The sequence below is a fragment of the Cetorhinus maximus genome, chromosome 6 (assembly GCF_964194155.1).
Source record: "Cetorhinus maximus chromosome 6, sCetMax3.hap1.1, whole genome shotgun sequence".
Lineage (NCBI taxonomy): Eukaryota > Metazoa > Chordata > Chondrichthyes > Lamniformes > Cetorhinidae > Cetorhinus > Cetorhinus maximus.
Window position 1 is genome coordinate 157573371 of NC_135884.1, and position 23153 is coordinate 157596523.

At 45.4% G+C, this 23153-nt stretch overlaps 1 protein-coding gene across 6 annotated transcripts in view; it reads left to right on the plus strand.

Moving 5' to 3' along the window:
* acsf3 (acyl-CoA synthetase family member 3) overlaps positions 1–23153 on the plus strand; it is a 151055-nt gene that overhangs the window by 64970 nt on the left and 62932 nt on the right. For all 6 annotated transcript variants that reach the window (XM_078544724.1, XM_078544726.1, XM_078544725.1 and 3 more), the window contains one exon: positions 15218–15344. In XM_078544724.1, the coding sequence (XP_078400850.1) occupies positions 15218–15344 (127 nt within the window). The remainder of the gene's footprint in view (positions 1–15217; positions 15345–23153) is intronic.

The window sequence follows — 23153 nt, forward strand, 5'->3', positions numbered from 1 at the left end:
AAGAAGGGGAAAATAGAGTATGAGAGTAAGCTTGCAGGGAACATAAAAACTAACTGTAAAAGTTTCTATAGGTATGTGAAGAGAGAAAGATTGGTGAAGACAAATGTAGGTCCCTTACAGTCAGAAACAGGGGAATTTATAATGGGGAACAAAGAAATGGCTGACCAACTAAATACATACTTTGGTTCTGTCTTCACAAAGGAGGACACTAATAACATACCAGAAATGTTGGGGAACACAGGGTTTAGTGAGAGGGAGGAACTGAAAGAAATCAGTATCGGTAGGGAAATGGTGTTGGGGAAATTGATGGGATTGAAGGCTGATAAATCCCCGGGGCCTGATAACCTACATCCCAGAGTACTTAAGTAAGTGGCCCTAGAAATAGTGGATGCATTGGTGGTCATCTTCCGAGATTCTATAGACTCTGGAACAGTTCCTACAGATTGGAGGGTAGCTAATGTAACCCCACTATTTAAAAAGGGAGGCGAAGAGAAACAGGGAATTATAGACCAGTCAGCCTGACGTCGGTAGTGGGGAAAATTCTAGACTCCATTATAAAAGATTTAATAGCTGAGCACGTGGAAAACAGTGGCAGAATTGGACAGAGTCAGCAGGGATTTATGAAAGGGAAATCATGCTTGACAAATCTACTGGAATTTTTCGAGGATGTAATTAATAGAGTTGATGAGGAGGAGCCAGTAGATGTGGTTTATTTGGACTTTCAGAAGGCTTTTGACAAAGTCCCACATAAGAGATTGGTGTGTAAAATTAAAGAGCATGGGATTGGGGGTAGTATATTGAGATGGATAGAAAACTGGTTGGCAGACAGGAAACAAAGAGTAGGAATAAACAGGTCTTTTTCCGAATGGCAGGCAGTGACTAGTGGGGCACTGCAGGGATCGATGCTGGGGCCCCAGTTATTCACAATATATATTAATAATTGAGATGAGGGAATTAAATGTAATATCTCCAAATTTGCTGATGACACAAAGCTGGGTGGGAGGGTGAGTTGTGAGGAGGATGCAGAGATGCTTCAGTGTGATTTGGACAAGCTGAGTGAGTGGGCAAATGCATGGCAGATGCAGTATAATGTGGATAAATGTGAGGTTATCCATTTTGGTAGCAAAAACAGGAAGGCAGATTATTATCTGAATGGCTATAAATTGAGAGTGGGGAATGTGCAACGAGACTTGGGTGTCCTTGTACACCAGTCGCTGAAAGTAAGCATGCAGGTGCAGCAGGCAGTAAAGAAGGCAAATGGTATGTTGGCCTTCATAGCAAGAGGATTCGAGTACAGGAACAGGGATGTCTTGCTGCAATTGTACAGGGCCTTGGGTGAGACCACACCTGGAACATTGTGTGCAGTTTTGGTCTCCTTATCTGAGGAAGGATGTACTTGCTATAGAGGGAGTGCAGTGAAGGTTTGCCCGACTGATTCCTGGGATGGCGGGACTGACATATGAGGAGAGATTGAGTCGATTAGGATTATATTTGCTGGAGTTCAGAAGAATGAGGGGGGATCTCATAGAAACCTATAAAATTCTAACAGGACTAGACAGGGTAGATGCAGGAAGGATGTTCCTGATGGTGGGGGATTCCAGAACCAAGGGTCACAGTCTGAGGATATGGGGTAGACCATTTAGGTCTGAGATGAGGAGAAATTTCTTCACCCAGTGAGTGATGAGCCTGTGGAATTCATTACCACAGAAAGTAGTTGAGACCAAAACATTATATGCTTTCAAGAAGGCGTTAGATACAGCCCTTGGTGCGAAAGGGATCAAAGGGTATGGGGAGAAAGTGGGAGCAGGCTATTGAGTTGGATGATCATTCATGATCATAATGAATGGCGGAGCAGTTTTGAAGGGCCGAATGGCCTACTCCTGCTCCTAGTTTCTATGTTTCTATCAATGATCTTCCATTATAAGGTCAGAAGTGTGGATGTTCGCTGATGATTGCACAATGTTCAGCATCATTCATGACTCCCCAGACACTGAAGCAGTCCATGTCCAAATGCAGCAAGACCTGGACAATGTCCAGGCTTGGGCTGACAAGTGGCAAGTAACATTCGCGCCACACAAATGTCAGGCAATGACCATCTCCAACAAGAGAGAATCCAACCATCGCCCCATGGCATTCAATGGCAGTGGGGGATTCAGTGATGGTAATCAACATCCTGGGGGGTTACCATTGACCAGAAACTGAACTGGACTAGCCATATAAATACTGTGGCTACAAGAGCAGATCAGAGGCTAGGAATCCTGCAGCGAGCAACTCCAGCTAGTGGAAAGTTTTCCCTTCAATTCCCATTGACTTGGGCTCCTTGATGCCACATTCAGTCGAATGCTGCCTTGATGTCAAGGGCAGTCACTCTCACCTCACCTCGGGAGTCAGCTCTTTGCCCGTGTTTGAACCAAGGCTGTAATGAGGTCAGGAGCTGAGTGGCCCTGGCGGAACCCAACCTGGGTGTCAGTGAGCAGGTTATTGCTAAGCAAGTGCTGCTTGATAGCACTGTTGAAGACCCCTTCCGTCATTTTACTGATGGGGGGGTGGGTATAGTAGACTGGTGGGGCAGTAGTTGGCCGGGTTGGATTTGTCCTGAACGTTGAGTACAGAATATAGCTGGGTAATTTTCCTCTTAGCTGGGTAGATGCCAGTATTGTAGCTGTACTGGAACAGCTTGCCCAGGAGTGTGGTAAGTTTTGGTTCACTAACGGTGTAATTGGCAGAGAGTGACTGCTTCACTAATGGTGTACTTGGCAGAGAGTGACTGCTTCACTAATGGTGTACCCGCCATGGAACAACATTGGCCATTCTCCAGTCCTCTGGGACCTCACCCGTAGCCAGTGAGGATACAAAGATTTCTGTCAAGGCCCCAGCAATCTCCTCCCTTGCCTCCCTCAGTACCCTGGGGTAGATCCCATCTGGCCCTGGGGACTTATCCACCTTAATGTTCTTCAAGACGCCTAACACCTCTCTTTTGATCTCAACATGATCCAGACTATCTACATACTCTTCCCTAGACAAATCGACCGCTAAGTCCTCCTCTTTGGTGAATACCGATGAGAAGTATTCATTTAGTATCTCTCCCATTTCTTCTGGCTCCACACACAGATTCCCACCTCTGTCCCTGAGTGGGCCTACCCTTTCCCTGGCTACCCTCTTGCTTTTTACATATGTATAAAAGGCCTTGGGATTTTTCTTAATCCTGGTTGCCAGTGATTTTTCATGACCCCTTTTAGCCCTCCTGACTCCTTGCTTAAGTTTCTTCCTACTTTCTTTGTATTCTCCACAGGCTTCATCTGTTCCCAGCCTTCTAGCCCTTACGAATGCTTCCCTTTTCTTTTTGACTAATCTCACAATATCCTTCGTTATCGAAGGTTCCTGAAACTTGTCATGCTTATCCTTTATCCTAGCAGGAACATGCCGGTCCTGAATTCTTATCAACTGACGTTTGAAAACCCCCCACATGTCAGTTGTTGATTTGCCCTCAAACATCCGCCGCCAGTCTAGATTCCTCAGTTCCTGCCTAATATTGTTATAATTAGCCTTCCCCCAATTAAGCACCTTAACTCGAGGACTCCTGTTTTCCTCATCCACCAGTACCTTGAAACTTACTGAATTATGGTCACTTTTCCCGAAATGCTCTCCTACTGAAACTTCGACCACCTGGCCGGGTTCATTCCCTAATACCAGGTCCAGTATTGCCCCTTCCCTAGTTGGACTATCTAAAATCTACAATGTTGCTATCTCCTAGAACAGTGTGTGCCAGGTTGGACAGAATGGTGCTGGAAAGGAGACCTGGTTTAAGAGGGAACTGCCTAGCAACGGCATTTTGTCTGGCTCCTGACCAAGTGGCCAGGTTCTGTGTGAGGATAGTGCAGTAGATCAGCTCCTAGCCTGAAAAGAGGAAAGACCTGAAACCTCCCTCTCCTGTGTTTTGTAAGACTCCAGTAATCCTGCCGTAGTAGCTAGCTGGCTATTCCTCATATCGCCGTATCCTGCTTTCTTTGAGAAACCCCTGTCAGGGGGAAAAGGGGAAAAATCACCAGTAGAGACATTAAAAGCAAGTTTCAACCAGAGAACCACAGGCTGCAAGTGCTGGGAGTCCACCTCGTGTCAGCCACAACAACCTGCAAGGAATTTGGAAGAAAGCAATTGAAGTCAATCCATCTAATCCTGAGCTCCGGATTGGTGCTATTGACAAGTTTTATCTCACCCTTAAAATCCATGTTTTGTGTGTGTGTGTTTGTGTGTATATATAGAGGTTTAACAAGGGGTAGAGTTTAAGTTACAGGGTTAAAAGTGTTCTTTTGCCACTGGTTACAGACAATTTGTTTAATAAACAGTTATTTACTTGTCAAGTTTACAAACCTAGTGCTTGTATTCTGTTAACCTATATTAAACAGTTAGGTAGAATTGGGACTATCTGGTGGTCGAATCAAACTTCTCACAATTACATAAGAAATAGGAACAGGAGTAGACCATTTGGCCCCTCGAGCCTGCTCTGCCATTCAATAAGATCATGGCTGATATTTTTGTGTTTCAATTTCCACATTCCCATCTAACCCCAAAAACTTTTGACTCCCTTGCCTAACAAGAATCTATCTACCTCTGCCTTTAATAATATTCAATGATCCCGCCTCCACCACCTTCTGAGGCAGAGAATTCCAAAGTTGCACAACCCTCTAGGAGAAAAAATTTCTCCTCATCTCTGCCCTAAAAGGGTGACCCCTAATTTTAAAACAGTGCCCCCTGTTTCTGGACTCACCCACAAGAGGAAACATCCTTTCCACATCCACCTTGTCAAAGCTGTTCAGGATCTTGTAAACTTCAATCAAGTCACCCCTCACTCTTCTAAACCCTAGTGGAAACAAGCCCAGCCTGTTTAACCTTTCCTCAAAAGACAACCCACTCATTCCAGATATCAATCTAGTAAACCTCCTCTGAACCACCTCCAATGCATTTACATCCTTCCTCAAATAAGGAGACTAAAACTGCACACAATATTCGAGATGCAGTATCACCAATACCCTGTAAAACTGAAGCACATGTTCAATACCTCTCGTAATAAAGGATAGCCTTCCAAATTACTTGCTGTACCTGCATACTAACTTTTATGACTCATGTACTAGAACATCTAGACCCCTCCGCACCTCAGAATTATGCCGCTGCCCTCCATTTAATTAATACTCTGCTTTTTTGTTCTTCCTGCCAAAGTGAACAACTTCACATTTTCCCACCTGAAACTCCATTTACCAGATCTTTGCCCACTCACTCAACCTATCTATACCCAGCTGCAACCTCCTCATATCCTCTTCACAACGTACTTTCCTACCTACCTTTGTGTTATCAGCAAATTTAGCTACCATATTTTCACTCCCCTCATCTAAGTCATTGAAGTAAATTGTAAAAAGTTGAGGCCCCAGTACAGACCCCTGTGGGACTCCACTCGTCACATCCGGCCAATCAGAAAAAGACCCATTAATGCATACCTCTGCTTTCTGCCAGCCAGTCAATCTGCTATCCGTAATAATCTTTGATGTGACCCCTTATCAAATGCCTTCTGGAAATCTAAGTACAGTACGTCTACAGGCTCCCCTTTATCCACTGCGCATGTTACTCCTTCAAAAAACTCCAATAAATTGGTTAAACATGATTTTTCTTTTACAAAACCATGCTGACTCTTCCCAATTGCCTTGAGCTCTTCTCAGTGCCCAGCTAAACCTCCTTAATAATCAATTCTAATAACTTCCCAACGGCAGACATCAAGCTAACTGGCCTATAATTTCCTGTTTTCTGCCTCCCTCTCTTCTTGAATAGAGGGGTTATATTTGCTACTTTCCAATCTGATGGAACCTTTCCAGAATCTAGCGAATTTTGGAAAATTAACACCAGCACATCGACTACCTCATTAGCCACTTCTTTTAAGACCCTAGGGTGTAGTCCATCGGGACCCGGGGACTTGCCAACCTGCCGCTCTATCAATTTGCTCAGTAACATTTCCCTAGTGATTTCAATTTCACCAAGTTCCTTTCTCCCATTCACCTCCTGATTTGCAGCTATTACTGGAATGTTTTTTGTATTCTCTATATTGAACACACAAGCAAAATATTTGTTTATTTCTTCCGCCATTTCCTTATTATCTACTCTTAACTCCCCACTGTCACTCTCTAGAGGACCAACACTCACTTTACTTTTTTCCTTTTTAAATACCCGCAGAAACTCTTGTTATCCATTGTTACCTTTCTAGCTAGCTTCCCCGATACTCATTTCTTTCACCTGATTAGCTTTTTAACCATTCTCTGCCATTCTTTATATTCTGTCCAATCGTTTGTCTTGCCACTGATCTTTGCAGAGTTTTATGCTTTTTCCTTAAGCTTATTGCTTTCCTTAACATCTTTAGTTAACCACGGATGGTGGGTCCTCCCCTTAGAATTTTTCTTTATAGTAGGAATGCACTTATTCTGAATACTCTGAAATATCCCCTTAAATGTCTGCCACTGCTTCTCTATTGATCTAGCTTGTAGCCTAGTTTCCTAGTTCACTTCAGCTAGCTCAGCTTTCATCTCCACATAGTTCCCCTTATTTAAGTTTAAGATACTAATCTTAGACCTGCTTTTCATCCTTTCAATCTGGATGTAAAATTCAATCATCATTCAACCATCAATTTGTCATGGTTCGGGGAGCAGTGGGGCTTGATACCACAGCGCACTATCTCCAGTGAGTTGTGAAAATTTAACAGTGATTGACTGGTTTGGTTAAGATGTATTTGGCGGTGCTTGGAAATAGAGATAGTTTAAGTAAGTTATTTGTATTTCTGGGTGTTAGGAATTATTTTTATTTTGAAGTTTAAGTTTGATTTGTATTTCTGTATCTGTGTGTTAAGAAAGGTCAAATGGAGTTTTAGTTTCCCTTTAAAAGGCTGCTTGCATTTCTAATGAGAAGTTTATGACCCCTATAAAGTAAAAGAGTAGAAAGAATAGTGCTGTTGCCTAGCAACAGGGAGGCCAGATAGGCAGGTTCCTCACACAGATATACAAACAGACTGAAAGAAACAGCAGTTTTTAATTGAAGCCAGGACCCCAGAGAAACTGGGAGAGGGAATGGCAGATTTCCCAAAAGAGCAAGAACGCCCCAAGCAAAGAAAAACCCCAAAAGTTCAGGAGAATGGAAGAGGGGAAAGTCTAAAGGAGACCTTGTCATCAAAGGAAGGACAGGAATCTGGAAAAGGTCCCGTTAAGTGAAGTTAAGAGTGAGTGGCATAGAGAAAGGCTCCAAGCTTCAGATTTAAAGAGACAAAAGCTGCAGAAAGCAGAATTAATGTGAGAACAGCTTACAAGAAGCAAGAAGGTTCAAAGAGACAGCTGAAGGTCTGTAATTCTTTGGGTATGTGAAGCAGTGCTGTACGGTTAAGGCTGATTTGGTGAGAGAGAGTGCATGGAATACTGCTTGAATGTATATGGTGACCCAGGGGAGAGGAACATCAGAAGGAGAGTTCGAAACCATAGAGGTGAATCCTTGTGGAAGGTGCCTGAGAGAAAGTGTCAGTTTGGGAGAAGATTCCAAGGTGAGGTCTTGGAGAGTGGAGATTGGAAACCCTCGTGTGAAGGATGGAGTTCAGTGAGACTCGTTGGCTCACGGTGTGACAAGTGTCTGGGGGGAGCTGATGACAGATCCATAGCATCTGGTTGAGGTGGCATCTGTCACTTGGTTTCAGAGTGTGGTGTGTCTGACCACAAGGTACCATAGGTTTACATGGACTGAATACTTATTGTGAACATTAAAGTATAAGATAGCTTTTGTAACTTGTGTTACCCTTACAAATCTGTATACATGTATAAAGGCATAGTTGTGGGTGAAGGAGTATTGCAATATTGTTCACTTTTCTTGTTGAATAAATGTTTTATTCATTTGTTAAAAGTTCATCAGCTGACTCCTGTGACTCTGTTCAGTAGCCACTCTCCACATATCTACACAAACAAATAAAAGTTAGGATCATAACAGTGGTGAGTGACTGGTTCACTAACGGTATATTTGGCAGTGATTGACTGGTTTGGTTAAGGTGTATTTGGTAGTGAGTGACTGGTTTGGTTAAGGTGTATTTGGCAGTGAGTGACTAGTTCATTTATGGTGTACTTGAAATCTCTAGTTGCAGTAATTATGATGGTACCACAGCCCGTGTACCTGACTGCCCTGTGGCCAGACCCAATACTGTGGCACAAACTTTGAAAGGTTAAGCTGTCAATATGGACTGTGATGTCAATAGATTCTTAACTAAACTGGTTAATCTGGCGGCTAGGAGAATGGGCACACAGGCTTGCCAAGTAGCAAGGATCCATGGCAAATGTTGGGACACATTCCAGCTGTTTATCTTCAGCTGCAGTTGAGTGGAGCCAGAGGTGCTTTGGGGGAAAATGTCGAGTTTCGTATCATCAAATAATAAGCCAGGCAAAGAAATAGGCTTTGTGACTGTGCTCTGCAGAGTGTGAGATCAGACATTAGGCAGATATTCATATTCAGTTAAAATTCAACTAAAATAATAAATTACTGTGCTATTTTGAATGACTGATATTGATAAAGTAATCGCATTAATATTATATTCTGTGATATTCATATTAACCAATGCCCTGATAAATAAATATATCATCAAACTAGCGGGATGTTAATACTTAATCAGTCTAATACCATGACTAGACGGAGCCGAGTGTGTCACAGTCTCTGACAGGTTAATGGACGGAGTCGAGTGTGTCACAGTCTCTGACAGGTTAGTGGACGGAGCTGAGTGTGTCACAGTCTCTGACAGGTTAGTGGACGGAGCTGAGTGTGACACAGTCTCTGACAGGTTAGTGGACGGAGCTGAGTGTGTCACAGTCTCTGACAGGTTAGTGGACGGAGCTGAGTGTGACACAGTCTCTGACAGGTTAGTGGACGGAGCTGAGTGTGTCACAGTCTCTGACAGGTTAGTGGACGGAGCTGAGTGTGTCACAGTCTCTGACAGGTTAGTGGACGGAGCTGAGTGTGTCACAGTCTCTGACAGGTTAGTGGACGGAGCTGAGTGTGTCACAGTCTCTGACAGGTTAATGGACGGAGTCGAGTGTGACCCAGGCTCCATGAGTGTGAGTGTAAATACTTTGGGACATGCTGTGCTGTTGCAATTTCTGACAATGCATGTTTGTTTTCTGTATCTCATAACTCATAGCAGACTGGTCATTAACAATAATTCTCATCTTCAGATAAGAATTTTTGTGCTGCAGTCAAACGTCGGGACCTGGCACAATTTACATTGAGAAATGTAATTGCTTGGCAAAGTCCAGAGCACACAAGTGGAAATGTGCTATGTCAATTCCACACTTGGCACAGTTACAAAGCAATACTGGTGTCTAGATTATGTCATTGTTTTCCCATATGCAAGCTGTCTCTTGGACAGTAAACTTTGCAGCCTCATTTCTCCTGCACCATCTGGCTAGGTGCTCTCCCAAACAGCTGTTAACTATAAGCAGGAGTAACAGGAATGCAAAATAGTGCAGGAAAGAAAGAATGTGTTAATGTACCTCATCCAGAATGGCAGCTGTCATTCCAGAGAATTACAGTAGAGATTTGACACTGCCCTGCCATGACCAGACAGCGATCCACACCAGGCAGAGACCTGGTGGCAGGAGAGTTAAAAGTTCTCTTGTTACTGGTAGAATTTGGGTTAAACCATGAGCTCCGGGAGACAAACAGGTGGTCAACTTGGAACCCTGTACTCTGGGTTCGGTGTGTACCAGTGGGACCCAGTGCCCTGGGTTCAGCGGGTACCGGTGGGACCCAGTGCCCCGGGTTCAGCGGGTACCGGTGGGATGATGAGCTGCTATGTCAGTCTCTTAGACTCTGGAATATGAAAACCGGAGAAAGGGAGAACAATTTTTGCAATAAAGAATGTTGTAGATAGTTGGAACTTCAGTTAAACAATCAATTCATTAGTTGGTACAATAGTAAGAAAGGGTTTACATTTATATTATGCCTTGACCTGTCAGCTACGCAACAAACTACTGCAGGAAGTGAATTACTTTTGAAGTTTAGCCATTCATTATGTAAGCAAATGAGGCAGCACAGTGGTGAGAGATGTGACCATCTGACCTGTTTAGTTGATGTTTACTGAAGGAATGATGACAAAGACACCAGGAAGCTCCCTGCTCTTTATCAAATAGTTCTGGGTGGTTCCATGGAGATGGACAATGGAGGGAAGCCAATGGAAAATGTTTGGCATGTTGAACTGTGTTAAATGCTGACAGGTTGATGAGGAAAGGTGGATAATACATCACAGTAAGAGAAGGGTGTGAGTAGCGAATTTAGCTCGGGTCATTTCCAGGCTGTGGGAAGTACTTTTGATGTGTAATCATGATTATATAGGCAACACAGCAACCAATTTGCACATGGGAAGATCTGAGAAACAGCAGTGAGATAACAGATGAGATAATCTGTTTTTTTTCATTGTTATTGGTTGACAGCTGAGTGTCAGCCAGGGCAGGGGAGTTCTCAAATAGTGCTGTGGGATACATTCCATCTGTCTGAAATGGGAGATTGGAACTTTGTTGAGGATTTCACCTGGAAGACAGCTCCAACTGTGCAGAAGTCCCTATATAGTGCACTGGTATATCAGCCTAGATTGAGTGTGCAGGTTTCTGGAGTGGGCTTTGAACCCATGGTTGTCAGACTCGGGTGCAAGTGTGTTACCATTGACAAAGTCACCATTGACCTTAGGAAGAGACAGGTTTATGTGCAGGGACTGTAGGATGGGGCTGGTTGTGTACAAGGTCTGCATAGGGTCCATAGGAAGGAGTGTGCCTGTTTGCAGGGGAAGTTATAAAGAGTTTTCTCAATGAGCTAGATGCCCTTTCCTAGACATGACTTCAGTGTTATTCATATTTTATGTAAATGAGTTCCTAAAATGGTTTTGTGCTAACTGTCTGTAATTCTGCACCATCTGTACCTGTAGCAGAGGAGCTGTTAAAAGGCCCACAGTGTGACTGTATTAGAATGTGCTGCAAATGACTTCCTACTGAAAGGGAGCTAAACATTCCAGCTGCCAACAATACATTCATCAAATCACAGTTCAGCCATCTCACTGTAAATTAGCTCGGAGATGGTTTCTGTTGACTAGTACAACAGTGTTTCAGAACACCTGCTTCACGTCAGAATGCCTTCAAATTTGCTCTGAGCTCAGAGCAAAGTGGCACGAGTGCCCAGAATATCACAGCGTAAGATGCAAAGGTGACCGCAGCTGCAGCGTGAAGGGGAGTTGGAGATTATGCAGCCACGACATCTAGAAGTGTTTCATAGATCTATAATTTTGTGGTATAGTGGGAGTCGAAGGTTGTTAGCAGAAAGTTCCTGTGTGGATAGGAAATTCCTTAATTTAGCTGTATCCTATAAACAAGCACTGCAATGTATGGGGAGAAATTTAATGCCTAAGTAAAACATCTGTTTGCTTTATTTAATTTCATTCTCCACCAGTGTCTGTATTAAATATTTCCTCTAGCCAGGAGTCTTCAGCTACATTGACTCCACGTCTGGCAATGCCTTGAATTTAAAATTCCCACCCTTGACTTCAAATCCCTTCATGATCTCCCCCCTCCCAATCTCTGTAACCTCCTGCAGCCCCACAGAGGTGGTGTAGTGGGATTATCACTGTAATCCAGAGACCCATGGTAATACTCTGGGGGCCTGGGTTCAAATGAAAATTTTTTTAACATTTGGAATTAAAAGTCTGATCATGACCATGAAACCATTGTCGATTGTTGTAAAAATCCATCTGGTCCTTTAGGGAAGGAAATCTGCTGTCCTTACCTACAGAGCCTACATGTAACTCCAGACCCATAATAATGTGGTTGACTCTTAATTGCCCTCAAACCGCTACAAAGACAGACCACCCCGCACCGATCCAGGCATCGGAAATGGCAATTGCAAACTCAAGCCTGTCAACTGTGCAAAGCCCTCCTTATTAACATCTGGGGGTTTCTGCCAAAATTGGGAAAGCTGTCTCACAGACTATCAAAGTAACAGTCTGACATAGTCATCCTCATGGAATCATACCTTATAGATCATGTCCCAGACACCACCACCTGTCCCACCAGCAGGACAGACCCAGCAGAGGTGGCGGCACAGTGGTATACAGTTGGGAGGGAGTTGCCCTGCGAATCCTCAACATCAACTCCAGACCCCATGGAGCCTCATGGCATCAGGTCAAAGATGGGCAAGGAAACCTCCTGCTGATTACCATGTACCATCCCCCACCTCATCAGATGGATCAGTGCTCCTCCATGTTGAACACCACATTGTGGGTGGCAAGGGTGCAGAATATACTCTGAATGGGACACTTCAATGTCCATCATCAAGAGTGGTACCACCACTACTGACCAAGCTGGCTGAGTCCTAAAGGACATAGCTGCTAGACTGGGTCTGCAGCAGGTGGTGAGGGAACCAACAAGAGAGAAAAATATACTTGACCTCACCCTCACCAACCTGCCTTCCACAGACGCATCTGTCCATGACAGTATCGATAGGAGTGACCACTGCACAGTCCTTGTGGAGACGAAGTCCGTCCTTCATGTTGAGGATACCCTCCATTGTGTTGTGTGGCACTGTGTGTTAAATGGTATAGATTTCGAACAGATCGAGCAACTCATGACTGTGCAACCATGAGGCACTGTGGGCCATCAGCAACAGAATTGTACTCAGCTACAATATGTAACCTCATAGCCTGGCATACCCCCACTCTACCATTACCACCAAGCCAGGGGATCAACCCTGGTTCAATGATGAGTGCAGGAGCAGCACCAGGCATACCTAAAAATGAGGTGTAACTTGGTGAAGCTGCAAGACAGAACTACTTGCATGCGAAACAGCATAAGCAGCAAGTGATAGACAGAGCTGAGCAATTCCACAACCAACAGATCAGATCCTGCCACATCCAATCATGAATGGTGGTGCACAATTAAACAAATCACTGGAGCAGGTGGCTCCACAAATATCCCCACCCTCAATGATGGGGGAACCCAGCACATCAGTGCAAAAGATAAGGCTGAAGTATTCGCAACAACCCTCAGCCAGAAATGCCGAGTGGATGATTCATCTCAGCCTCCTCCGCAGGTCCCCAGCATCACAGATGCCAGTCTTCAGCCAATTTGATTCACTCCATGTGATATGAAGAAACGGCTGAAGTCACTGAATATTGCAAAGGCTGTGGGCCCTGACAATATTCTGGCAATAGTACTGAAGATTTGTGCTCCAGACCTTGTTGCGCCCCTAGCCAAGCTGTTCCAGTGCAGCTACAACACTGGCATCTACCCGGCTATGTGGAAAATTGTCTAGGTATGTGTTGTACACAAAAAACCGAACAAATCCAACCTGGCCAATTTTACTGCCCCATCAGTCTACTCTCGAAAGTAACGTAATGGAAGGGGTCATCAATAATGCTATCATGTGGCACATGCTTAGCAATAACCTGCTGACTGACGCCCAGTTTGGGTTCCACCAGGACCACTCAGCTCCTGACATTACAACCTTGGTTCAAACATGGACGAAAGAGCTGAGCTCTCGCGGTGACATGAGAGTGACTGTCCTTGACATCAAGGCAGCATTTGACTGAGTGTGGCATCAAGGAGCCCAAGCAAAACTGGAGTCAGTGGGAATCGGGGGGGAAAACTCTCCATTGGCTGGAGTCCTGCCTACACAAAGGAAGATGGTTGTTGGAGGTCAATATCTCAGTCCCAGGACATCACCACAGGACTTCCTCAGGGTAGTGTCCTCAGCCCAACCATTTCCAGCTGCTTCATCAATGATCTTCCTTCCATCATAAGGTCAGAAGTGAGGATATTCGCTGATGATTGAACAATGTTCAGCAGCAATCATGACTCCTCAGATACTGAAGCAGTCCCTGTCCAAATGCAGCAAGATCTGGACAATATCCAGGCTTGGGCTGACAAGTGGCAAGTAACATTTGTGCCAGGCAATGACCATCTCCAACAAGAGAGAATCTGACCATCGCCCCTTGATGTTCAATGGCATTACCATCACTGAATCCCCCACTATCAACATCCTGGGGGTTACCATTGACCAGAAATTGAACTGGACTAGCCATATAAATACTGTGGCTACAAGAGCAGGTCAGAGGCTCTGAATCCTGTGACGAGTAACTCACCTCCTGACTCCCCAAAGCCTGTCCACCATCTACAAGGCACAAGTCAGGAGTGTGATGGACCACTCTTGCCTTGCCTGGATGAGTGCAGCTCCCACAACACTCAAGAAGCTGAACACCATCCAGGACAAAGCAGCCGCTTGATTGGCACCACATTCACAAACATTCACTCCCTCCACCACCGACGCACAGTAGCAGCAGTGTGTACCATCTACAAGATGCACTGCAGAAACTCACCAAAGCTCCTTAGACAGCACCTTCCAAACCCACGACCACTACCATCTAGAAGAACAACGGCAGCAGATGTTTGGGAACATCACCACCTGGAAGTTCCCCTCCAAGCCACTCACCATCCTGACTTGGAAATATATCGCCGTTCCTTCACTGTCGCTGGGTCAAAATCCTGGAACTCCCTCCCAGACAGCACTGTTGGTGTACCTTCACCACAGGGACTGCAGCAGTTCAAGAAGGCAGCTCACCACCACCTTCTCAAGGGCAATTAGGGATGGGCAATAAATACTGGCTGAGCCAGTGACACCCACATCCCATGAACAACTTAAAAAAAACCCTATAAGATGTCTGCAATCCTCCAGTTTTGCTCCCCTGTGTATTCCTGATTTTAATCACTCCACCATTGAAAGCTGTGCCTTCAGCTCCAAGGACCTAAGCTCTAGAATTTCCTTCCTAAACCTCTTTGCCTCTCTACCTCTCTCTCCTCCTTTAAGACCCTCTTTAAAACTTAACTCTTTGACCAAGCTTTTGGTCACCCATCCTAATATCTCCTGAAGCAGCTCAATGTCAAGTTTTATTTGCTAAGAATCCCCTGAAGGGCCTTGGGTGATTTTACTATGTGAAGGGCACTATATAAAGGCAAGTTGTTGTTGAGATAGACATTCCTTCTCAGCAATGATACTTAGTCGCATGATCCGAGCAAAACACTGCGATTGAATGCTGGTTTGCACTGCATCATTTACTCTATACTGTGTAAGTGACATGGAATCCTGTGGATTTTGAAGTAACACTGGTTTGTGTTAATAGGTGAGACCTGGAATGCAAGGCAAAGAAGGAGAGCTGCTGATTAAAGGACATTCAGTATTTCGAGAATATTGGAACAGAACAAAAGAAACAGAGGAATCATTTACATCGGATGGCTGGTTCAAGACAGGTACCATGCAGAGCTATCTTGCAATGCAACCCTCCCATCGATCAGTTCCACTGACATGGAACCTCTGGGATTCAGCATGGAAATAAGACTCTGATTATAGGTAACAGAATTAGCTCGGAGATAAACATATCACTTATCATGGATCAGCATGTGGCAGAGCGTGTTAGAGTGAGGGGTGTGGGGTCTATCATAGTGTTACAGTGAGGGGTGTGGGGTCTATCAGTGTTACAGTGAGGGGTGTGGGGTCTATCAAGAGTGTTACAGTGAGGGGTGTGGGGTCTATCAGAGTGTTACAGTGAGGGGTGTGGGGTCTATCAGAGTGTTACAGTGAGGGGTGTGGGATATATCAGAGTGTTACAGCGAGGGGTGTGGGGTATATCAGAGTGTTACAGTGAGGGGTGTGGGGTTTGTCAGAGTGTTACAGTGAGGAGTGTGGGGTCTATCAGAGTGTTACAGTGAGGGATGTGGGGTCTATCAGAGTGTTACAGTGAGGGGTGTGGGGTTTGTCAGAGTGTTACAGTGGGGACATTAACAGTGAGAGAGTGAGAGGGGCAGTGGGACCTTTAACAGTGAGAGAGCGAGAGGAGCAGCGGGATCATTAACAGAGAGCGAAAGGAGCAGTGAGGCCATTAAAAGTGAGAGACCATTAAAGGGTGCGGAGAGCAGCTGATTGGTGAGTATTTCTAGTTTTTAAAGTAAAAGTAAGGTCTTCAGTTTGTGTTTAAGTCTGTAGACTTTTTTTCTCTTTTTCTTATAGATAGCTTGTTAAAGTATAAGATCGAAACTGATGGGTAAAATAATTACAATAAAGTGTAAAGAGCGGGGGCTTCTTCAAGTGTAAAGAGCAGGGATAGTAGAGTAATTAATTAAGTAATTAAATAAAATAGTGATGACAGGAAGGGCGATGTGTTGCTGCTGCAGCATGTGGGAGCTGCTGGACACCAAGGTGATCCAGAGGGAGTAGTAAGTGTTTGCAGCTCGAGGAACTTCAGAGTCTCAGTTGCAGACATTGTGCCACATCAGGAAGGGGAAAGTTACCTGGACACTTTGCTCCAGGTGATGGTCACACCCCTCAGATTTGGTCATTTAAATTTGGTCTGTGATCAGGGACAGGAGGGTGTGACTGTAGGTGAAGCAGGTATGGGGGCCCAGGGGTAGCTCTTGAGGAGCCTTGGCCCCTGCAGCTGTCCAACAGTTATGAGGCTCTTGCAAGCTGCATGGATGAGAGCGGGTTCTGCAGGGAGGATGAGGGAACTGACCACGGCACCATGGAACACGGAGCCTTTCAAGAGGGGGAGGAAATAGGAACGTGGTAATAGTAGGGGTCAATGTAATTCAGGGGATAGATACTGTTCTCTGCAGCCATGAGCGTGAGTCCCGAAGGCTGTGTTGCCTGCCCGGTGCCAGGGTTGAGAACATCTCCTCAGGGCTGGAGAGGAACTTGGACTGGGAGGGGAGGGATCCAGTTGTCATCACCCACGTTGGTACCAACGACACTGATAGAACTAGAAAGGAGGTTCTGCTGAACTTGAACAGTTAGGAGCTAAATTAAAAAGCAGAACCTCCAAGGTAATAATCTCAGGATTATACCTGAGCCACAGGCAAACTGGCATAGGGTAAATAAAGTCAAGGAGATAAATGCGCATCTCAAAGATTGGTGTGGGAGGAATGAGTTTCAGTTCATGGGGCACTGGCACCAGTACTTGGGTAGGAGGGAACTGTTCTGGTGGGACGGGCTTCACTTGAACCGAGCTGGGACCAGTGTCCTGGCAAATCGAATGATAAGGGCTATAGAGAGGGCTTTAAACTAAATAGGGGAGGGGAGAGTTTTGGAAAGGGGATACGTAGGCTAACAAAGCAAAAGGATATGGAAGCGTTGCAGGGCAGCTATTTAGGTATTGATACCCGGAGTGTGACAGGAGGGGACAGAGTGTACAGACTTTAAAAAAACAGCAGCAAGTAGGGTCAAAGGGGGAAAAAATAGTAAAAAGACAAAATTAATGGCTCTTTACTTAAATGTACATAGTATTCGGAGCAAAATAAATGAATTAACGGCATAAATAGGTTAATGGGTATGATCTTATAGCCATTACAGAGACATGGTTACAAGGAGCTCAAAGCTGGGAACTAAATATTCAGGGGTATGTGACTTTTCGAAAGGACAGGCAGGAAGAAAAGGGTGGTGGGGTAGCTTTGTTAGCATGAGATGGAATAAGTACGATAGCAAGAAATGATCTTGGATCGGAAAATGTAGAATCCATATGGGTGGAGGTGAGAAAGAACAAGGAGAAGAAAACACTGGTGGGAGTAGTCTATAGGCCCCTTAACAGTAGCTATACTGTAAGACAGAGAATAAATCAGGAAATAATGAGGGAATGTAAAAAAGGCAGTACATTAATCATGGGTGACTTTAATCTTCATGTAGATTGGGAAAATCAAATTGGCAGAGGTAAACACGAGCAAGAATTCATAGAGTGTATTCAGGACAGTTTCCTAGAACAATATGTTGTGGATCCAACCAGGGATCAGGCTATTTTGGATATGGTAATGTGTAATGAGATAGGTTTAATAAATGATCTGAGAGTAAAAGATCCCCTAAGAAACAGTGACCATAAGATGGTAGAATTTGACATTCAGTTTGAGACCGAGAAACTTGGGTCAGAAACTTAAATAAGGGTAATTACAAAGGAATGAGGGCAGAGTTGGCTGGAGTGGACTGGGAAAGGAGTTTAGCAGAAAAGGCAGTTGATGAACAATGGCAGACATTTAAGAAAATAGTTCATGACTCACAACAAAGATACATCCCAGTGAGAAAGAAGGATTCTAGGAAGGAGATAAACCAACTAAGGTTAACCAGGGAAGTTAAGGATAGTATCAAAGTGAAATAAAAAACATACAATTTAGCAAAGATTAATGGTAAGCCAGAGGATTGGGAAAGTTTTAAAAACCAACAAAAGATGACCAAAAAATAATAAAGAGGGAGAAAGTAAACTTTGAGGGTAAACGAGCAAGTAATATAAAAACAGACAGTAAAAGCTTCTTTAAATATATAAAAAGGAAGAGGGGTGCCAAAGTGAACATAGGCCCCTTAGAGAATGAGGCTGGGGAAATAATAATGGGGAACCAGGAAATGGCAGGGGATTTGAATAAATACTTTGCTTCAGTTTTCATGGTAGACGACACTAATAGCATTCCAAAAATACTAAACAATCAAGGGGCAAAAGTGGGGGGGGAAATAAATACAATAACTATCACTAGAGAAAAGCACTAGGGAAACTAATGGGGCTAAAGGCTGATAAGCCACCTGGACCTGATGGATTGCATCCTAGGATATTAAAGGAAGTAGCTGCACAAATAATGGATGCACTGGTAGTAATCTTGCAAGAATCCTGAGACTCTGGAAAAGTCCCAGAAGATTGGAAAACTGCCAGTGTAGCGCCCTTATTCAAAAAGGGAGGGAGACAAAAAACAGGTAACTATAGGCCAGTTAGCTTAACATCTGTCATTGGCCAAGTATTAGAGTCTATTGTAAAGGGTGTAATAGTAGAGCATTTAGAATTACATAATCTAATCAAGCAGAGTCCGCTTGGCTTCATGAAGGGGAAATCATGCCTGACAAATTTATTAGAATTCTTTGAGGAGGTAACAAGCCGGATAGATAAAGGGAAACCAGTAGATGTAATATATTTGGATATCCAAAAGGCATTCGATAAGGTACTGCACTTAAGGCTACTTAATAAGGTAAGAGCCCATGGCGTTGGGGGTGGTATATTAGCATGGATAGAGGATTGGCTAACTAATAGAAGACAGAGAGTTGGGATAAGGCAGCATTTTCAGGATGGCAACCTGTAACTAGTGGAGTGCAACAGAGATCACTGCTGGGACCACAATTATTTACAATTTGTATTAATGACTTGGATGGGGGAAGTGAATGTACTGTCGCCAAATCTGCGGATGACACAAAAATAGGTGGGAAGGCAAGTAGGGAGGATGACAGAAAGAGTCTACAGACGAATATAGACAGGTTAAGTGTGTTGACAGAAACTTGGCAGATGGAATATAATGTAGGAAAATGTGAGGTTATGCATTTTGACAAGAATAGAGGAGCTGAATATTATTTAAATGGAGAAAAACTGCAGAAAGCTGCAGCACAGAGGGATTTGGGGGCCCTCTTGCATGAATCACAAAAAGCTAACATACAAGTTCAGCAGGTAATAGGGAAGGCAAATGGAATGTTGGCCTTCATTTCAAAGGGAATGGAGTATAAAAATAGGGAAGTCTTGCTAAAACTATACAAGGCACTAGTTCGACCACAGTGAACAGTTTTGGTCCCCTTATCTAAGGAAAGATACACTGGCATTGGAGGCAGTCCAGAGAAGGTTCACTAGGTTGACCCCCGGTATGGAGGGATTTTCTTATGAGGAGAGGTTGAGTCAGTTGAGCCTGTACTCATTGGAGTTTAGAAGAATGAGAGGCGACCTTATTGGAACATATAGGATTCTTAGGGGGCTTGACAGGGTAGATGCTGAGAGGTTGTTTCCCCTTGTGGGAGAGTCTAGGACCAGAGGGCACAATCTCAGAGTAAGGGGTCGCTCATTTAAAACACTCTGATATATCCCACACCCCTCACTGTAATAATCTGATATACCCCACACCCCTCAATGTAACATAATCTCAGAGTAAGGGGTCGCCCATTTATAACAGAGATGAGGAGGAATTTCTTCTCTCAGAGATTGGTCAATCTGTGGAACTCTTTACCACAGAGGGCTGTAGAGGCTGGGTTGTTAAGTATATTCAAGGCTGAGATAGACAGATTTTTAATCAGTAAGAGAATCAAGGGTTATTAGAAAAGGCAGGAAAGTGGAGTTGAGGATTATCAGATCAGCCATGATCTCATTGAATGGCGGAGCAGACTCGATGGTCCGAATGGCCTACTTCTGCTCCTATGTCTTATGGTCTTCTGGTTTTATAGGGGTGTGGGGTATATCAGATTATTATAGTGAGGAGTGTGGGATACATCACAGTGTTATCGTGAGGGGTGTGGGGTATATTAGTATTACAGCGTGGGCTTTAGCTGTTACAGGGAGGGGTATATCATAGACTGTACAGGCTCTGGCCTATGATGTATCAAGGTTCCCTTTTCCATATTTCCTGCTATTACTTTATAGTTTCAAGTATGTGACTTAATTAGAAATGGCAGTGGTTGGTGACCTGAAGCCTCAATCCTGTTCCACTGTCAGATTTTCAGTGAGATTTGTGGCTTATCTGACAGATGGAGTGTGAGATGTGCTCTCAGTATGTTCCAGGCTGAGAAAGCAATTTCCTCGTTTGACCCAGGAGAGTCACCATTGAATTGTGGAACACTTGGCCTGTGACAGAATTTCAGCCTCAGGAACAAAATACTTGATAACCTCCTTATCTTCCTTTGTTCTTCTATCTTCACCCTGGTGTATGCTTCACTCAGATTCAACTAAATAGAAATTAATTCCATTTATGCGTTGCCATGGTTACACAGCACAGAAACTTCAGCTGCCTCTCTCCCCCCAGGAACCAGTCATGACTTCATGAGTTAATTGATTGAATACACGGACCTGGCCCTATGCACAATCCAGTCATGTTCCTTTAGTCTGGTCTAATGGCACTCGAAAGGTCCAAAGAGCACAAGATCAATTGGTAATAAAATAAGAAGCATTTGTATGACAATGTATACACATCGCAGAGTAGTGCAGGTAAAGTATGGCCTCATGTTTTCATTGCACTCATATAATGTCAGTACCTCCATCTCCCCGTGCGGCCACCCCACCGTCTCCCCACACGGCTGTCCCTCCCCCCATCTCCCCACACGGCTGTCCCTCCCCCCGTCTCCCCACACGGCTGTCCCTCCCCCCGTCTCCCCACACGGCTGTCCCTCCCCCCGTCTCCCCGCGCGGCTGTCCCTCCCCCTGTCTCCCCGCACGGCTGTCCCTCCCCCCGTCTCCCCACACGGCTGTCCCTCCCCCCGTCTCCCTGCGCGGCTGTCCCTCCCCCCGTCTCCCCACATGGCTGTCCCTCCCCCCGTCTCCCCGCGCGGCTGTCCCTCCCCCCGTCTCCCCGCGCGGCTGTCCCTCCCCCCGTCTCCCCGCGCGGCTGTCCCTCCCCCCGTCTCCCCGCGCGGCTGACCCTCCCCCTGTCTCCCCGCACAGCTGTCCCTCCCCCCGTCTCCCCGCGCGGCTGTCCCTCCCCCCGTCTCCCCGCGCGGCTGTCCCTCCCCCCGTCTCCCCACGCGGCTGTCCCTCCCCTCCAACTCCCCACGCGGCTGTCCCTCCCCCCGTCTCCCCACGCGGCTGTCCCTCCCCCCCCCCCCCGTCTCCCCACGCGGCTGTCCCTCCCCCCCGTCTCCCCGCGCGGCTGTCCCTCAACCTGTCTCCCCGTGCGGCTGTCCTCCCCCCGTCTCCCCGTGCAGCTGTCCCCCCATCTCCCCGTGCGGCTGTCCCTCCCCCCCGTCTCCCCACGCGGCTGTCCCTCCCCCCATCTCCCCGCACGGCTGTCCCTCCCCCCGTCTCCCTGCACGGCTGTCCCTCCCCCCGTCTCCCCGCGCGGCTGTCCCTCCCCCCGTCTCCCCGCATGGCTGTCCCTCCCCCCGTCTCCCCGCGCGGCTGTCCCTCCCCCCCGTTGTCTCCCCACGCGGCTGTCCCTCCCCCCGTCTCCCCGTGTGGCTATCAGTCACCGCATCAGTCATTGTAAATCAATGACAGACCTAGAGCCTTCAGTCCACTCTTCACCAAGTCTCTCCCTCCCTCCACTGAAACCTTGGCCTGTCCTTGAGTCCTCTTCCCTTGGTGTCGGGCATCCGCCAGTGAGTTTCATGGACAATATTGAACTGTGGGTGGCATCATAGGTTGTTTCCCGCACAGTCACTGGATCAGGAGTTTTCACCTTCCTAATCCTGAAGCATCAAAATCATTTATAGCACTTGTCCCACCAGCTATGCTTTAAAATTATGTCCCATCTATGACAAAGACCACTGACATTGACTTCTGCAGTATCGCCAACCTTGTCCTTTACCTCAACACCTCTGCTGTCATGACTGCTAACCATGCCTTTGTTATTTCCAGACTTCATACGAACATACAAACAATCAGCTGGAGTATTCGGCCCCCTCGCGCCTGCTCTGCCATTTAATAAGATCATGGCTGATCTGATAGTAACCTCAAATTTGCATCCCACCTACCCTTGATCGCCTATTACCCTCTTGATTACCAAGAATCTATCCACCTCTGCCCTAAAAATATTCAAAGACTCTGCTTCTACCACCTTTTCAGGAAGAGAGTTCCAAAGACTCACGACCCTCTGAGAGAAAAAATTTTGCCTCCTCATTTAAATGAGCAACCCCTTATTATTAAACAGTGACTCCTAGTTCTAGATTCACCCACAAGAGGTAACATCCTCTCTATATCCACCCTGTCAAGACCCCTCAGGATCTGTGTGTTTCAATCAAGTCTCCTCTTACTCTTCTGAACTCCAGTGGATACAAGCCTAGTCTGTAAAACCTTTCCTCAGAAGACAACTGCCCATTCCAGATATTAGCCTGGTAAACCTTCTCTGAACTGCACCCAACGCATATACATCCTTCCTGAAATAAGGCGACCAATACTGTACACAGAATTCCAGATGTGGTCTCACTAGTGCTCTGTATAACTGAAGTATAACCTCCCTACTTTTGTATTCCATTCCCTTGCAATAAATGATAACATTCTATTAGCTTTCCTAATTACTTGCTGTACCTGCATACTAGCCTTTTGCAATTTATGCACTAAGACTCCCAGATCC